At 40.8% G+C, this 18,993-nt stretch overlaps 1 protein-coding gene across 7 annotated transcripts in view; it reads left to right on the forward strand.

Moving 5' to 3' along the window:
• Nucleotides 1-18,993, forward strand: part of ncor2 (nuclear receptor corepressor 2) — a 144,080-nt gene that overhangs the window by 12,862 nt on the left and 112,225 nt on the right. For all 7 annotated transcript variants that reach the window (XM_039804613.1, XM_039804617.1, XM_039804616.1 and 4 more), the window contains exons 2-4: nucleotides 11,323-11,518; nucleotides 12,241-12,356; nucleotides 17,990-18,167. In XM_039804613.1, coding sequence (XP_039660547.1) covers nucleotides 11,414-11,518; nucleotides 12,241-12,356; nucleotides 17,990-18,167 — 399 coding nt within the window. In that variant the 5' untranslated portion in view covers nucleotides 11,323-11,413. The remainder of the gene's footprint in view (nucleotides 1-11,322; nucleotides 11,519-12,240; nucleotides 12,357-17,989; nucleotides 18,168-18,993) is intronic.

The raw sequence follows: 18,993 nt of genomic DNA on the forward strand, positions 1-18,993 counted from the left end.
CTGTGTCCAACGTTCCTAGAAGGTAGAGCAAGCTACAACTGACAGGGGAGAGAGAGAGAATGTATCACTACAGCCAATCCAGTCTGCTCAAAGCGATTGTCTTTTTCACAAATAGGTGCACGTAAGGCGGGGAAAAAGTAGCTTCCACTTAAGGGGCCCTATCTTGAACGAGCCCAGTGCAGTGCAAAGCCCGACGCAAGTGTCTTTGCTAGTTTAAGACTGACACACTTGTCAATTTCCTGTCCAGCGCCCGCAACTAGGATTGGTGTGTTTGACAGGGTGGGGGGGGCGTGGCATCACGATGGTTGCTCTCCATTGTGATGTCGGCCATGCCATCATGATGGACGATGATATTGTATAATTCAAAACCTTGTAAAACTTGTGTATCAAATCTAGCTGGGATGTTTTGTTTGGTATGTATAACACCAGCATGCATGACCATTAGTGTTTGGCAGTGCACATGCACACCCTCACACTGTGTACACACACACACACACACACACACACACACACACACACACACACACACACACACACACACACACACACACACACACACACTTGAACCCTCTCATGCATAAATAGAAGCTCTGTGAGACTGCTGTCATGATGGACAAACCGAGGCACTCGGTTGCATGATGCCATACAGAAGAACATTTTAAAGCTCTTGAATAATTAAGTAGCAGTGGGGAGGAAGTAGGTCAGCCCAGCAGACAAGCGCACTCCTCAGTTTTATTTCCTGCTCCTTTATTCTCCTAGAGAATAAAGAGGGATTTGTGAGTCAGAGCGGCGCTGTCACATTGTGTCCAGCTGAGCTGACGAGTGTTTGGTGTAGTGCCATCCAAGAGGTCTATAGAGGGTTATTTTGGGCATCAATAAATGACAAATAATCAGTAACTGCAATCATTCAATTTCAACCTCAGTGTTTCATTGTTTGTCATTCATGGCATTTCTTTGCATTTTCTAATTATTATTTTTAATTTTTTTTTAGGGTTAATCAATAAAGATTAAGGGTAATTTAATATTAAACCACTAGTACAAGTGATGGTTTTGTTTAAGTTGTCAATCAGCTGGTGCTAGTGCTGGCATTATCCAGGCTACATCTCGCAAATGATTTTCCATTTAGGTTTAAGAGAAAATATCTGCTTACGGTTTGACTCAGCCTGGTCAAATGCATGCTAACAGCAGACCGGAAGAAGGATAATAGGTTTTATGTTGTAGGAATCGGAGTAGATATCAGAGATGTCAGTCATGTCTGTCATTTATCATAACACACGCACAGACAACTATAGAGCTGTATTTTTTTTGTCTGACAATTTTAATCAGCAAAAATACTGTTTCAACTTTCCATTAAATAGTTCATGTACTCCATTTAAACAACTACACAACTAGGGCTGGGCGATATGGAGAAAATAAAATATCATGATATTTTTGACCAAATACCTGGATATTGATACCGCAAAGATGTTGTAGTGTTGACTATTGGTGCTTTCACAAAATATTTACACATTGAGATTTTTGATAAATAATCATCAGTAATGTGGATATAATGACAAATAATAGAACCGTTAAACAGTCTGGTAAGTTCAGAAAATGACAAACTTTAATGTATCCTTTAAAACCAGGAAAAGACAACACTTATGCAATATTACGATATCCAAAATCTAAGATGATATCTAGTCACATGTCACACACGATATTGATATAATATCGATATATTGCCCAGCACTATACACAAATACTGCTCTGTGCTCTCGCATTGTGGTAGAAATCTGTTTTTGGAGTTGGGAGTCAAGAACAAGTATTATGTGATGTGCAGTGTGTGAAGGCATTAGTTGTACACCGGCCAACAGGGAGGGGGAAGGGAGCGCCTTATGTAATTTCACACAGTGTCGCCGAGTCGGCCGGCAGCAGGGGAACAGGCAGGAAATCCAATAGCTGCTCTGCTGTCCAGCTTGGATACAGCTGCACGATCACATCTGGAGGTACAGGCCAGCCAATCACTGGTCCTGTTCATCTCATTCTCCTCCTCCTCCTCCTTGGTCTCCTCTCTTCCTTGTCAGACACACACTTTTACAGTCTTGGTTCAGATAATGCTAGTGTTAGATAGACATTTTTTTCTTTTGTTTGTCTTTAGGGTTGTAATGATAGACAAATATAATTAATACTTCCTTTTGCAGTTGCTGTGGGGAAAATGCAAGGGTTACTTTTTGCTCTGTAGACATTATTACTGATAACACCTGACCTACGATTTATAAGAATAATATTCAGGGCCACCACCCAGTTACACTACAGTCCAGCGCAACTGCAGAGCAGCCGCCCCACACTAAACTAGTCTCATGTTTTCCTGGAACACTCGCGTTAAATGGATTTGTCCATCGTCTGTCATGTGAAAATATCACAATTCCATATAAAGAAAAAAAAAAAAAAAGCGTTGTCTTGGTCCTAGCTCGGTTATTAAATCCCAGTTTTAAAAGCAATTAGAAACCGGTCGCACATGCTCTGTGTTGCACTGTTCTCTGTTTTGCTGCTTTCCGTTTAAGTCACATTTTTAGTAGTTTAGCCTGTCAGGGTGATTTATATCGTCAATGTTTAGTTGGGCAGTCCTCAAGTGGCAGCAATTCTGCACTAGCAAAGAGCTAGCAACTAATGCTACAATACAGGCCAAAAGGCTGCGTCTTTTTGTCTTGCTTACTGTTGTTAAACTGAAAAGTGATTAATAAATACTGAGTATTTATTAATAGAGGCCCTGGTATTGTGCATGCTGACTCACTGAAATAGCTTACTGGGACACTTGATGGAACTGAGCCATCGTTAAGGTTATCAATTTCAGCTGTGCTTTTCCTAGTATGACAAGTCAAAAATGTCTGCTGTGAAAAAGGTCCGTTCAATGGTGTCATCTCTGACGACGTTAAAGATATTTCAAATGAAGGTGTTATGTGTTGCATTTTACACATTGTTTATATTTCAATGCTACTTTCATTTCACTTCTATTGTTTTTCAGGCCTTGCTTGTGGCTGTAGGGCTTTCTTTTGATGATGGGAAGTATGCCGTTCAGTCAGATTGTAAATGAAATGTGTGACAGGCTGTGGTTAAGGGAGATTATTGCACCTCTCTGTTTGGTACTAATAGCTTTGTGCTAGCCACCTGCCTGCCAGGAACTGTACTATATATCAAGCTGGCACACACTCAGGCAATAATTATATCACCTGCTGCCTTTTATAGCCTCTCTCTAGCTATGTTTCCATCCACTTGTCAATGGAATTATCTGAAGTTCGCTATAAACATTCATGCGAATAATGCCGGTGAAAGTGTTTCCATCCAACGGCTTTTTTTTTTTCCTGATTAACTTCTTTTTTTAACAACATACAAAACATGCAATTCACAATATGAACTCACACACACCCCTTCATCACCACCCAGATAGACAAAAATCAAAAGATGACACAGTAATTACAATATTGAAGACCATTCAACAAATAATAACAAAATAGACAATAAACCATAAACCAAATAAACATGTCTAAATGACAACACCATAAGCCCATCATACACGTCTCTACCCGGTACAAAGCTTCTTAGGAGCCCTCCAGAAAGCTCAGGTACTTTCCCCATTTTCTAAAGCAGACCTCCATCAACAGCTTCAAAGCGAATAAAAACCTATGAGTAATGACGTCACGTTTTTTTTTTTTTTTTTTGTGTGTGGTCAAATTAGTATATCAAATAGATTTGAAACATTTTAAGGGGTTTCCATTATTTTCGCACTGAATCGCACATTTAAGCTAACATTTGCGAACAAAGTTTGCTAGCCGAAATAGATCGTGCCGTCTACTTACAAATGATTCATATTGCATAAGTTGTACTAGTGCCATCAAAACATTGCTATGGTGATGCAGATGCACGTTAATGCCAGACGACAACTATCTAAATTAGCCGTTATATTTTGCTCTTCAATTCAATTTAAAAAGTCTCTTGTCTCCTTGTTCGTCCATTTATATCTGTCTTTGTAGACACCCTGCAAAGAAAGCGGAAATGACCTAAAACCTTTTCTTCTTAGTTTTATGGCGGGTTGCAACCATAAAATGACCTAAAACGTAATCGCAATTCATTATTTATTCGGCAAATAACGTATCCATCAGGGTTTATCACATAAGCCGTTAACCAATTAAGAGAAAATCGGATGAGCTTGAACATGCATACTTTGTGTCGATATCCATGAAATTCAATCGAATTTTACTGTTTCCATAAGGCGTTTTTCATTTGATATTACTTAAATCGCATAAAAACGTGTGGATGGAAACATGGCTTCCGTCACCTAACATTTCATTTTACTTTCCTGTTAGTAACTCATTCTCTTGCTTGCCTGTTTTCCCGGTCACAGTAGGAGGACTTTATTAGTTTGGTTTTTTAGATGTTTGAGATTCCCCTGAAAAATGTTGACTGGCAAAGCTAAATAATGAGTGTTGTTACATTGCATAGTTTTTAGCATACAACTATAAGTCTGTGTTCATCTTGTCTGCTATGTTTTGAGGTTAAACGTGTACCTACAGTAAAATATCTTACAGGTTGACCCCTGGACTACATTGATTTCGTGGTGTCTTCCCCTTTTGGTAATGTCAGTGTGACAATATCTACCAGTAAAGGGGTATTCCGCCTCGTCAGCATTGTCTTGGATGTTGCTGCGTGGCAGTGTAAAGGGCGTTGTACTAGGGTTTGGCAGCTCTGTGAGGGTTTTTCCTGCTCTTGCCCAACCATTCATTTAAAGGTGTTTGCAATCACCTTCCCATTTTACTGGCTGATGCACTGCGACTTCCTCTTCTTTCTTTTTTGTTGTTGTTGTTGCTGTGTTCCGATTAGTTTTTCTGCTGTTGTCGACGCATAGGTCAAGAGGAACAGTCCATTTAAAGTACACATGTTTAAAGTGTGAGGTTTTATTGCACTGAAAGCAAATATAAAAATATAATTGAGAAAGAAAAATGCAAATCAGTAACAGGCTTTGAATGGTACCTTGGGTAATCGGTGTTCTAGAAAACTACATAGATGTGATAAAACAGAAAAAGGGTTAAGTCAGGTGGAAAAGGCTTAAGTGTTAAAGCTGTGTCTTTCTTGAGAAGCTGTGCTTACCACACAGATTGACCTTGCTTCTGCACCCTGACCTTAAAAAACCTCTTGGGACCCAAATACTGAAGCTTCGCTGGATTAATTGTGAGAGCTTTGTTTCCCTGTTAAATTAGAGTGGATGGGGAGGGAGGTGAAGGGTGGAAGTAGGGCAGCTCTCTTCCCACCCCTCAGCCAATTTAGTTGCAGTGGCTCGTAGGTGGTGACTGACTATATGAATGTTGGTGAAGACCAACATTCATATAGGCCCTATTTATGGTGAAAGACCACCAGTTTCTCTCTAGTAATACAAAGTCTGAGCTGTTAGTGTTGCAGCTGTGGATTATTTTAGCAGTCTCAGGGCTCCAGACTTCGACCAAATGGTCGCATTTTGTGACCAAAATTTGAGAGTGTGCGACTGAATTTTACATCCAGTCGCACATGCGACCAGTAAATTTGACCCCTTTTTTACACGTTAAGCGATGAAATTTCGGTACCTGAGAGCGTGTAAGCGCAAGCCTATCTTTCCTCTCTGAAAATTGACAGAGAGCAGAGCTCTGACACAAACGCGCAGAACTGCAGACGGTGCAAACTACGTCGGCTCTGCAGTTTTGTTGAAGTCACAGTGAGTCACGGAAATGCAGATAAAGTGGTTTCAAGTGTGGTTACAGTTTTTCATAACTTCACGCAGAAAGCGTTTCCTGCAATATGATATTAATGGCGAGCCGAAAGCGGTTGCTGTTGACGTTACACTTCCTCAGAGACGAGCAGGCACAACAGTGGTTTCTATGCCCTGGTGACTGACTGACAGGCTGAGGTTGTAAGGCAACTTTATTTCTACGGCACCTTTCAGCAACAAGGCAATTCAAAGTGCTTTACATGAAACATTAAAGAGCAATTAAAAATGGTCACAATGAAAATAAAACAGGATAAAAAATAATATACAAATACTATAATAAAAAAATATATTTTTTTACTGTCATGAGAGCTATGGGGCTGTCAGTTTACCTTCTATGTTTGCATCTTCAAAAGTGACACTGAATTTGAAACAGCACATTGTAATTTCTGCATCTATTATCAAAGTATTTATTAGTAATACAGTGGAAATTAGTAGAAATGTGAATATTTGGTTAGCATGTTGATTTCCAGTGTGTGTCCCTAAATTTTCTGGTTGTGTTGGGGGTTCACTGTGCTCCTAGTGAAAAAAGTTAGTCTGGAGCCCTGAGTCTGCTTTATTTGGTATTGTTTCTTAAAAGCATCATGTTTCTTACAATTACATTCCAGGATGGGGGGTTCATGTCACCTGACGGACAAGCGCTAATCTCAACTAGCAATCCTATTGATTTAAGTTAAATGTTAACGTCATCCTGTGTTGGTTCCGCTCCGTGGACTGAGTGCTTAACTGTAGACTGGATGCTTTCTGCTGAGGCGCTGAGGCCTTGACGTCGTGCTTCTGTAGTAAGCTAGTTCCGTTTTACAATAGACACACTGCAAAGTAGAGTTTTCGTTTTGTTTCATCTTGAAACCATCCCGAATTTTTGACACTTTTTGTCGTTTTCTCTGGCCCGTCTCTTCTTGTCCCTTGCTATTTTCTCCATTTAGCAATCCACGCCACTGGCGTAACAGCACCTGTACGCGGTCCTTAAGCGGGTTGTGTGGCGGTAATGATCATCTGTGTGCAACACAGTGGGCTACATATAGTTGTATGGATTGATCAAAGCTTCGATGCAAAAATAATCATTTTAGTAGTCCAAAGACCTGGTGTCACTTTTACACAACGTGAACTGGACCACCCATGCTGCAAGTGAAGATAAGGGCCATTTGAAAATGTTTCAGAAAGCAGGTGTTTGCATGCAGTGTTTGAGCAGTTCAGTATTGAGGGTGAGCGAGTGAAAGGGTAGGTAAGCGAGCGAGAGCCTCCTTGTCCAGGGCCTTTCGGTAATGAGGCTCCAGGGAGATAAATCCTTATGAGACCTGACAGGGTGCCACATTCCTAGGCTGAGAGTCCTAGCAGCCCCCCTCCCCTCTAGGGCACTGCTTTATAGACTTCTGATGTTGTTCCCAGAACAAGCCTTATGCCCATTACAGTTCACTCGTCTGCCTTTTTACAACAGCTCCGTGCATTTGACTTGAGCCTTCGTTTCTTTTGGCTGTCATATTTGCATAAGCCTTCGTAGACAGCTCAACACCCTAATGGGTGTTTTTTCTGTCTACAAATACCGGCATCATATTTTTAATGGGCATATGATTAACAGTAAATTATTGCGGTTGAGTTGATGGGCTGATCACACCCTCGGTTCTATCAGGGCCAAGCCATGCTATCGAGGCTCTTGGCAAAAAAAATTTACAAGCTGTTGAATCCCTTTTTCTCTCTTTTTAGAAATTGACTCTCGCGCCACTAAGTCAGACTAGACAGAAATTTGGTTAACTTTTTATGTCAGTAGAATTTTAAAGTGTTATTTTGAAGGCAGCCTCCTGCTCTCCTTGGCAGGCTGGAAGCTGTCTGTGTGCTAGTATTTCCACAGCCATTCCTAAAATGGAGAGGGAGGGTGGGGGGTAAGAGGATGAAATATTGGCTTGCACCGCTGAAGGCTGAGGCCCACTCTACTCTGTGCAGAAGACGAAAGCAAAAGAGAGGGGAGAAGGAAAGCACGCTAGAGTGAGAGAGTGAGGTGACCGAGTTCATTCGCCGAGTTGGCAGTGAGCCACGATTTGCCTGTGGCTGTCTGTAGCGGTGCCAGTGCATGTGTTTAGCCTCTTGTCTGGAAAGGCCCCATTCGCCTCAGAGTTTATGTCAAAGCTCTCTCATTGTGTTGGCCATCTCATCTTGATTCAGGTTTTTTGTCCTCTGCAGATCTTGTGACTGCCTTCAGACTTGTTTTCGTCCTTCTCAGGGGAATCTCTCTGGTCTGGACAGTCATCAAAGAGAGGCTTCCAAGGAGACTGGCTTATCTCACCCTCTCTTTGTCTTGCTGGCCTCTTTTTCTGCCCTTTTGTTGAGCATATTTGCATGCTATGTCAAGATCATGAGTTTTCCTCATCTACTATTTGACCAGCAGTGAGTTCTACTCAAGGATCTTAGCACTTCCCTTTGTGTGGTTTGTTTGTCCAGGTCTGTCTCACCAAAAGACGAGTGGGCACCAGTTTCTTGAAAATATTTCAAGCCACAGTTTAGACTACTTGACACAAAGGCAAGGTCTCTAGCTGGTGGGAGAATTTCAGCAGTGTTTTCCTATCTCGTAGCCTCGCTGAGCCCATTTACAGAGCTCCTCTGTTCCTTAAAGCCAGAGCCATGTTCAGCCTCTCGTAGAGCCCTTTGCATAACTGAAATCAAGTGACACTTTGTGTCTGACAGTGGGACAGGAAGGAAGGGTAGATAGTGCCCCTCTTTGTATTGCAATAAAGGGTCAGACAATGGAGACTGGCACTCCACTATTGGTTATATGCCAACGATGTAGGCAACTGGTGGTGTTAACGTTCATGTTGCTGTAAGAAAGTGCTTGTTTGGTTACTGGTTGCTGATGTCATTACTCAAATCCTGTCCAGTTTGGGACTTTTCAACAGACCACTATGAGGAGCTATGGTCACCAGCAAAGGTAGCAGACCTGGCATTAGTACTAGTGAGCTAGTATCAGTTTATAGACTACCAGTGGCTGTGATTTAGACCAAGTGTTCATTTTTGTTAGTTTTCAATTAAAAGTGTTACATTTAGGTGGAAAATTATTTTGAAAATTAATTGTATTTTTCTACCAATAACATGGCTCATTGTGTCTCAAAATTACTGCATGACATTAATGTTAACAAACTTTTGTGGCAGGATATTCCAAACCTTTGAATGGCAGTGTTAGTAAGTCCTACATAGCATCTTGGACAGGTCTTTTCTTATCAAAAAAAAGGAAGAAATCGTGTTGATCTTGTAACAAGATCAGTAGCCTATATAAAATTTGCTTGATTCATTTATCAAATTAAATAATGTAAAAGATATAGATTGAATATATATTAATAATTTCAATTTCCTCAACATTCCTTGTTATGGTTATTACTTTTGTCTTTATATTCTTTATTTAAAAAAAACTAACACATTAAAGTGAATTATGTTTAGTGTGAAATCTCATTTATTGTCAGCTACAAAAATAAATCTGTGGTGGTGGCTTTCCCTTTCAGTTAACACAATTGCAGTGCACCTAGAGCACTTTGCTATCTTGTCAAGATTTCAATCAGTGCCATGTTGATAGCCCATATTTGCCACTGTGCCTGTTGTGTGGCTTGCACAGCACTGAAACATGAGCAGGCAGAGAAAGAAAAAAAAAAAAAAAAAAAAAAAAAAAAAAAAAAAAAAAAAAAAAAAAAAAAAAAAAAAAAAAAAAAAAAAAAAAAAAAAAAAAAAAAAAAAAAAAAAAAAAAAAAAAAAAAAAAGGCATCATTAGTCAGAGGTTATAGAAAATGGCTGGAGTCCTAATTTCTTTGTTGGCAGGAGTCACAGGGATTCATGTCACGAGCACTAGTCCACCTACTACTACTACTACTATCATCACTATCACAGGAGTGTCTGGGATTGGTGCCGTAAACAAACTGACCAGAGCTGAACGTTGTCTCAACATTGAATGTTTGTTGAACTAGACCTTACAGTTCTCCAAATTCATTTCCATTGATGGTTTAAAACTATTTTCATAGGTCCACCTTGTTCCTCCTCAGCATTGTCTCCAATTGTAACACTTGTGTTCTGTCAGTGTGTGCTGTAATCTTCATAGTAACTTGAATAGATGAATATGGCCCATTCTTCTTGCCTCTTTTATTTTCTTTCCTATTTCACTATCTATGTGCAGAATAACCCTCGCTTCCTTTAGCTTTTACAGAGAGAGTAATTGGGAGTGTGTTACAGCTGACTGTTTTTACTTACATCATCACTCTTGGCAGTGTTTCCAATACATAGGTTCTACTTGGGCACCTCGCCCAGGTAGATTAATTCCCGCCCAGGTAGATAAAATCACGTTGTTTTTTTCCTTCAGTCAACGATGTAATATAATATAGCACACAGACCAGCAGCCTCCAGCCCCTCCCCCTTGTGAACATGATGCAACAAGTGCAGTTTATCAATGGGAGGCATACATGTGTACAGACAAGGCTAGCAGCAGATGCGCCGCATCAGACACGTTTCTGGTGTGCAAAGACAGTGTGTGGCTGGCCTTACGTTAGTAGTAGCAAATATCCTCTATAGTAGAATGCTGCTTGTGATGTTGTTGCTTCCCTTGGGATTAACTATACTGATAAACTGTAAAAAGCAGCGGCCACACTGCTGTGAAAGCTCCCCACATGTCATTTACACAGTCAGGTTGTTCACCCTCTCTGCGGCAGTGTTTTCCGCTTAAGCTGTATTTGGAGTTAACTGGACCTAACCGGAGCTAATCGTTAATAACCGAGCCTTCAAGTTAATGTTCTCTTCATCTGTATAGTCTTCTAGTCTGGTTTGTTTAATATGTAGTTATTTCTTTCTAAATGATCTTGATGTGTAGTCATTTAGTTCAATAAATTGTTTATAAAGCTTTGTTTGACTAGTTTAGTTTATTACTGAGCCCAGCCATTACACTACCTGGTGCCGCTTGCCGTGCGCGTCGCGACGCCACCCATCACCACAAGTTAATTCTCGAACCTGTGGGAAACACTGCTTGGTCAAAGATGACACCCTTCTTGTATATGCCATCATCTACGATCTAGTTTGCACAACGTCATCCCGAGTCAAAATATAGTTGTCTGACTCTATCGCCATATGTCGTTGAGTTATTTATGTTGACTGTAAAGCCCCATTAAACTTTAAAGAGTAGTTTTGGTTTACGGGCTGGCTGCTTGACATGGCTGTTCTCTTTCTGTGAGTCCTCAGTGTGAGGACAGTGGGCCATTCAGTAAGCAGTGAAGGAGGGCTTCAGTCTAGCAGGTGCACGGACTCTCACTCCTTTACTAGGAGCAATGGAGGGGGGGAGCAGCTGTGGTAGGGAGGTGATGACATTCTGATATCCGCAGCAGACAGAGGCACACTTTCATCTGTAGCTACTCTGGAGGTGCTAGCCATACAACATCAAATTGTTTCCGAGCAACAGTCACGCACGTTGCATAATATTTTATGCATTGTTCTTTGCAGGTATTAAAGTCTCCAGGGCAATTCCACTGGGGTTGCTTAACTACAAAACATGTTTTATGACCCTTTTTTTTTTCTTCTTTTCTCTGCAGGTTGCTGGCTAACAGAAACGGCCAATAATGCACAGCATCTGCTCTGCAGCCACACCCACTTCCTGCCTGTAGAGGAAGCGGCTGTGCCAGCATGTCCTCTCATCCCCAGTCTGTGCCGCCAGGCCGGAGGACTGTGGACACACGGCACCTGCCAAACCCTGCCAGTCTACCCCTGCAGCTGCAACGGGCACACACGGTAAGGGGCCTGGCACACAATGCGTTTAACGGCACCACCTGTAGTGCCTCAACTTCTTTTTTTAGGTAAAACTCTTTTGAGAGATTTTACTGGAGATGTAGCTCCGACTCTCCCTGCTTGAGTATTTAGTAAACGGGGCATTACTTGGAACCACTGCAAAGGGCCTGACCCCAGGGGCCCCCACTGGTGTTTTTTCCAACGGACCTATGCCCAAATTGCAGTGTTGTGCACACAGAGCTGTTCCCTCACTAGATGTTTGAGTTGACAGTTCATGTTGTCATAATGGAATCACATTAAGGCTTTCCCCATTATTTCCACCAAAATCTCATCAGGGACAGAGCTGTCTTTGCTTCAAAGAAGAGGCCTCTAGCTGATGTAGAAGTTCATTCAGTGACCTCCAGTGTCTGCAAGGCACCTGCAGTTAATCCCACCACTCCCTCTTCTCATCACATTCAGGATGACATGAGGGTTGACGGGGTGTGTCCCACAATCCCTGACTGGCGGAGGGGCAAGTTAACAGTAGCTGCATATGTGTAAGAAACAAGTGGAAAGAGAGGGAGAAATGAGAGCTGGAGAGAAAAGGACTGGCAACTACAGAAGAAACAAGGCAGGGGATGGAAAGAAATGTTAAAATGTTTTATTGACTTAGGGTCTTTGCATCATTCTTGTGGAGAATGGATAAATTGTTCCACACTGTCAACTTGTTGTTGTTTATTTTCCAGGAAGTGGGACTGGTTGACTACCACTCTCATCATGCCAGGGACTACAGCTCCCACCTGAACCAGCCCCATCGCCGCCGGCCCTCCTTACTTTCGGAGTTTCAGCCTGGGAATGAGAGGTAGGTGCACCATGCTCATATTTAACGTATATTCCCTCACATGCAACAAATTGCCATTGTTTTGGATGGTAGGGTGTTTAGATTGCTAATGCTTTTAATTAGATTGACGTTTTTTTACATTACCTACCAATGTTTCCCTAGGTTTGTGGAAGACATAAGTCCACGTATTTGGTGGGGGTTTTAGGGATCCTCCCTCAAGAAATCATTACGTTTTTAAATAAAAAAAATTATTATTACCATATATGTGTTTAAAACATTGGAAAAGCAAGAGCAGATCATTAATAAATAACACTTAAAAACCTTAAAGACAAAACTTGCTTGATAAGTCCACTGGGGACCAACTACAATCACTAGATCTGAGTCACTTCATCATGTCATTTAGTTAGATTTGATGCTCACACTGATTTTGCATTCCTTCGGCTTATGTGCTAGGTGATGCGCCTTAGCCCTATAATGGTAGGAAAAACCCTGCCTACTGTACTGGGTGCTGATTGTTATACTGTATCGTTAATTTGTGCAGTATTATTTACAGTACAAATAAAGCCTCAGAGCATCTTCAAAGAAATATTTAAAGTTGCACAAAAGTAACTACATGGAAATATGTATCTGAAAAATTGCTTATTTAAATTATTTAACATCATCCTCTGATGGGGATTATAGATGACGTGACATTTTTAGTTTCATAGCTTTTCACAGTCAGTTAATGTAAGAACCATATACCATTCACATAGAAGTGGTAGTGCTGCTCCTTTTAATGTATTTGTCTTTTAATCTGCTTTTTTTTTAATTAAGGAGCAAACCGTCATGCAGGGAACCGCTGCGCGTTTTTATGCGGTATTATTTTACTAAAGCCCCCGCCTCTGTTAACCATCCCCAAGTGTAATCCTCATGTAATTGGCATCCGCAAGCCGTTCCTCTGTTATGTTGTGTTAAACAGCTCTGCGGAGCAATGGAGCTTGCCGAGTTTTGCCATCTTCAATAGACCAACAGTAAGTCAGGCAAAGCATTGTATGTATAGTACTTTCCCTCGGGAGACTCAGGTCTTGTACCTACCAAAGTTGTTTATTATTTATATAGCCATGCTTTTTTGAGGATGAGTCTTGATGAGTACTTGTGAATAATGTATGTGTGTGCCATGAATTTTGCATGATGCACAGAGGATAAGTCACAAGATTATTTTTTTTCTCCTCAGTTGATTGCCATGGCAGATTTTCCTGCATATGTTAAAACGTGCAAGAGAAAAACATTTCATTTTTAAGGTGTTGATTTTCCTAGAAATCAGCTGGCAGATATTTGTTACATGTACAGAATGTCTGTTGTGGAATGGGGGCTGTCTTTATAAATATGTCAAATAATTTGGGTACCCCGAGCCTCTGGAACGAAATGGAGTTTCGGCAGCAGACAACAGATGGTAGAATGACTCTGTCACAGTGTGTGGCCGTTGCATGTTGTGACGGCGCCTTTAAGTATCAATCAGATGGGATTATAGTCTTCAATGTAAAGGCCAGAGCTGTGTGTTGGTCCTGTTTAACAGTTAGCATAGCCTAGCCCACAATGTGGGAACAATGGGTCTTGGGTTGATACAGAAATAAACACCATACTGTTCAACTGCTACCCACCAGCCTCTGATTTGCAGACACCCTTCATTCAATCACTGGTGCTTTGGCAGTCACTCTCAGTGTACATGATGCCAGTTTCTGCAAGACTGTTGCCATGTGCAACTTCTTCAGTGGAGTAGTGTGGTTGTTTTTCAGTAGATAAAAAATATCCATCATATCAAAAGGGGAGACTCACAGTTAGCCCTTGTTTTTTTTGTGAAGACTTTGAAATAAACCGCTGGTCTTGATGGCAGGCGTCTGTGGGTGGCGAGTATTTCAGTTGAATATATCAAGCTTTCAGCATTCCTTTAGAGGTCTTAGAATCCAGTCTGAAGCCCCCGTTCTATGTTTTCATTCAGAGTCTGAATAGTGCAATTCTGGCCTTGGCAATCCTTCAGTCTATTCTCTTCTCAGATGTGTGTTTGTTTTTTTAATAAGTCCCAGTAATTCTTCACACCATGTCTTCATTTGTAGCAAGCTGAAGATTGTTCCGACCCTTGACAGAGAGTGTAAGCACTAACATGGCCTTAGAAGCTATTATTTTCTTTAAGAATGGCTTCATCTCCTTCTCAGTATGATAGATCTATGTATCCATCATCTCCTCTTAAATTGTCTTGGAGTGAAGACAAAGTGAAAATGTGCTATTTAGTTAATGCTCCAAATGTACCCTAATAACAGGTCAGAAAACCACAACAGTATAATCATTGGCGAGCCACTGTGCTAGTTGTTTGTTTCATCCTCCTGTTTACTCCAGGCAATATCTCAGTCACTCCGCCTCTTGCCATCTGTCTGAGATCACCCAGGCTACTTGAGAAAGGGAGTGAATACATTTTATAGCAAGCATAACAAGACAGAGAAACCACTTCACAGGGTTTCTTTTCTGCCCACAACCGAGAGTATAGTGCAAACAAATCTGCTGCAATAAAGCAAAATGAGTTTGATTATGGGCTGTGAATGTGATTATTCTTGTCATTTATCTGTGAACTTTTAGTAATGTAGTAAATGGGTGTTTAAGTAGTATACAGAGGCTTTTGTGTGCATAGTTATGGCGGCGTCTTTTTCAAATATTTGCACAAATGGTTCACTGTACTTGATTATTATGTCATGTTGCTATGACTGTTTGGGGATTTTAGTAACCCTTTACGTCTTTACTGACATAGCTATATGCATTTTGTTGTGTTATAATAATCTTTAAAACTATGTTTTTTCATTTGTCATTGTTTCAAAAGTAAACCTTTGAATTCTGATAAGGAGTGTATAGCAATAATGCTGAATTACTCAAAAGTGAATTATGATCCAATCCAGGCGATTGCTTCCAAGTATCCAGCATTTAGCGGTTGTAAATGACCCTGTCTCCCGCTGCTTTGGCCATTGAGTAATGTGCTTTTTGTTCAGCAATATGAAGAGGAAAGTTTTTGGACTCCACCCATTGTCCCTCTTCTGTCCACTTAGTCATTTACTCCTTTTCATTCATCCCAGCTGTAGTGTAGTTAGCCTGGCTTCCCCCTCTGTTAACCATCCCGGTGCTGTGCTCAGCTGTGGAGCTGCTCCTCTGGGGAGCGACCGAGAGATTGGAACTGGCAAAAACGCCACAGTGCTTTACCAATAACAGGCTGCTATCAGCAAACATGGTCTCTTGTTCTTGTCGTAATCGGGGCCCAAACCAGTAAGAAAGTAATGGAGGTTTGTGTTGTTGTGTTACCCCTGTCAGTCTCCTCCCCACACGCTGCACCCCCACCTCTACATGCATCTCTCTGTCTCTTTTCCAGTCCAAGTCCATCCAAGTGTTAACCAGTGTTAAACAATATCCTCTTTACAGTAGGGGAAGAAAATAAATAATTCACAATGCTCATTCCCCTTTTACTTTATCCATACAGTACTCTTTTCTTATTTCTTTTTTTTTTTTTTACACAAAACAAGAAACAGTAGACAAGACAAACAAAACAAGTATTTAAACACATTCCGGACAAGTTACAGCGCACAGGACAAGTCATACTAACAAAGAAAAAAAAATGAAAAAAAAGAAAAAACTAACCAACCGAAATAATAATAATAATAATAATGTCTCCTACACATACACAATGCATCTCTCTATCTCATCTCCTCCAGACAAATCCTCCCCCGGAGAGCAGATTATTCTGCACGCTCACAAGAGGGGAGAGGGAGAAAAAAGAGGGGAGGGAAGAGAACGGTGGGGGCTAGAGGTTGATGATGTGATGTTATGTATAGTGCCAACCCCTCTATGGAGATGAGGAAGTGTGCGACTGAATGTGCGACTGAGTGAGTAAAATGTTTTCAGGGGGGAGTAGTCACATGCCATCTGGGTATTCATTTTGGCCCCTATTTTTCCAGGTGCTATTTAGGCCATCACTCAAAGCATCCACTATCCATTTCCTTCCTCAGCACCCCACGACATCTTTTAACATGCAGATTTAGCCCTGCATATTACATAAGTGACATGACATATCTCTTTATGTAAATCTCCAGTCTAGTTGGAGTATGGTCTCGATTGTTACGCAAACCCACCAGCACCCCACTAGGCAGAGACCGGCTCCATGCTCTTTGGCACATAAAGAAACCACACACTAGGCCATTGTGGGCCTCGACCAGCAATTATGGTTGTGTTTTCCCTCTTCTTTTCAGAAGCCACTTCCATTTTGACACTGGCAGCAAAGTCACTGACATTCTGGCATCTGCCCCCAGGGCAGACTTGAGAAAACTGTTCCCTCAGAAAGAACAGAGAGCCATTTACAAGTGGGCTAATAAAAAAGAAAAAAATCTAAGTAGGTAGAACAGTTAACATTCAGTCATTTGATTACAGACCAAGGGTCCATTTTACTGGTGCACGTTGCTATCCATCCCCACCAATGATGAACACATGCAGAATGTGCTTTATACTAGCACCACACATGCAGCAGATCATGACTGGATCACATTACAGTATGGTGCACCCCCCTCCTCCGGTGGCTGTTAGTGTAATTGTTAGCATTCCCGGCCATCCAGATCAGTTCTAGTTTTGGGGGTACTGTATAGGGACTGCCATAGCTCTATTGCAAGTCTAAACAAAGCACTTTTTGGGCTGTGTGTGTGTAGCCATTGACTGCCTAGCAATGCCTGCAAAACCTCACACAAGAGCCGCTCTACCATATGCTGCTAGATTTAAAACCATTAGATACTAGTGTTACAGTGAGTCACCATTTCCAATGTCCTAGCTTCCCTTTCTTTCCACTTTCCACTACTAAGAACCCCATTACATGTTCCCATTTTGCAGAAAATGGTCTTCAGTGATTACTTTATGATGATTCTGTTTGAATCAAATCAAGCCAGCTGGCGTGTGTATCTTGAACACAACTTTAATTTAGGTTAGCCTGATCTCCGGTCATCTTGTGCTTTTGTACAAATGTGTCTTTGTGTGGTTACATGTAGCCTGTATTGATGGGATTTGCCATCATGTTTAAAACCTGCATCATGCCTTGTCTCTCGCTCAAAAAAATCTATATTGTCTCAATGTTATTGATGTCTTCACATCTCAGATGATTCACAACCTGATAACACCTATATTTGAACTGCTTTTTTATTTTGTCCATTGATTTCATTGGTCTTGCTCCTTTTGCTGCAGCTATTACCTGAGTATGCTTTAAAAGTATATTTTCTAATACGGAGGTCTGTTTTAGCATCTAATAGTCAAACTTCACCCATTTTCCTTGTCTCCGTTCGTTCTTCTTTTGGAGCAGTCCCTCCCTCCTAAATTATCAACTTTGATCGAAGTTGTAAGTCTCTCCTAACTTTGGTATGTTAACATGCTTGTTAGCATGTAACTAAACATGATAACTCATGGATTTTAAAGTGCATTTAGCATGACACCAATATATCAAAGAAATTACTGTTCTTTGAGGGTTTTTTTTTACCAGCCATTGCATTAAAATCTCATCTCAAGCCCTATATCAACAGCTGTTGCCTGTAGCTTTCTCTTTATCTAAGTGTTTAAGTAGCTTTCCATACTTTTCTCTAATATGCTACATTTGTATTTTGCAGAGGACAAGAGCAGCATATTCGCTATGAGCACATGTACCTGCCAGAGGCCAGCAGCCAATCAGAGGTGGAGTATGCAGAGATCAAACGGCCTCGTTTAGAGATGGGACCAGAGTCTATGATGAGGCCTTCATCCCACCGGCCACAATTGCCTATGGGAGGGTCTGAGGATATGGGAAAGGTCAGTCGTCATTATGAATTACAGTATGTTATATTTACAGCTTGGAGGGATTATAGCTAGATGGTCAACAAGCAAATGAAAAATAATCCATACTTGACCTGGGCCACACGCGCAAGCAGACAGCCAATGAAGTATAAAATGTATATATACTTAAGGTGATAATATTTTGTTGTATTTTTTGCAGCATACAATACACTTCACATGCATACACATTTCATAAATGAGCTCCAAATCTTATCAAAAGTGTTGTATTTCCCCCTCACTATGTAAGTTTCTCCATAGCCAGACATTGCAACAACCCATCAACCCGATGTTGATTGCTTGGTCTATTAACATTTCATTAACCATAGCGGAGCAATTTTATGTTTAGCTTTGAAGTAGACAAAATATAGAATAAATACTTTATGTACCAGTATCTTAGGAAATCACTGTTGGTGCCCTCACAAGTTGGACATTTACCAAGAAGATTTTGAGAAATTATGATTCACAATGCATTAGGGCTGCAGCTATCGATTGTTTTAGTATCGAATATTCTACCGATTATTCCATCGATTAATCAAGTAATCGGATAAGAAATACTTAGTAAATACTTAGTAAATGGCAGCAATAGTAAATATTTATTATTGCTGTTTACAAAAGAACCATAAGCTTGTATATATACAAAAGACTGGTTTCTTATAAAATTTTTATTGCCAAATTCCAAGACCCTTAAAAGAAATACATTACAATAGTACATTTTTGGTGGCCCAAGCGTTAATATTTTTCACCCAATTCCCCTTCTTGCCTCTGGCTCTTTGCACTGGATATGCAAAAGAGCTGTTCACTG

Source organism: Perca fluviatilis, chromosome 6 (genome assembly GCF_010015445.1).
Source record: "Perca fluviatilis chromosome 6, GENO_Pfluv_1.0, whole genome shotgun sequence".
Lineage (NCBI taxonomy): Eukaryota > Metazoa > Chordata > Actinopteri > Perciformes > Percidae > Perca > Perca fluviatilis.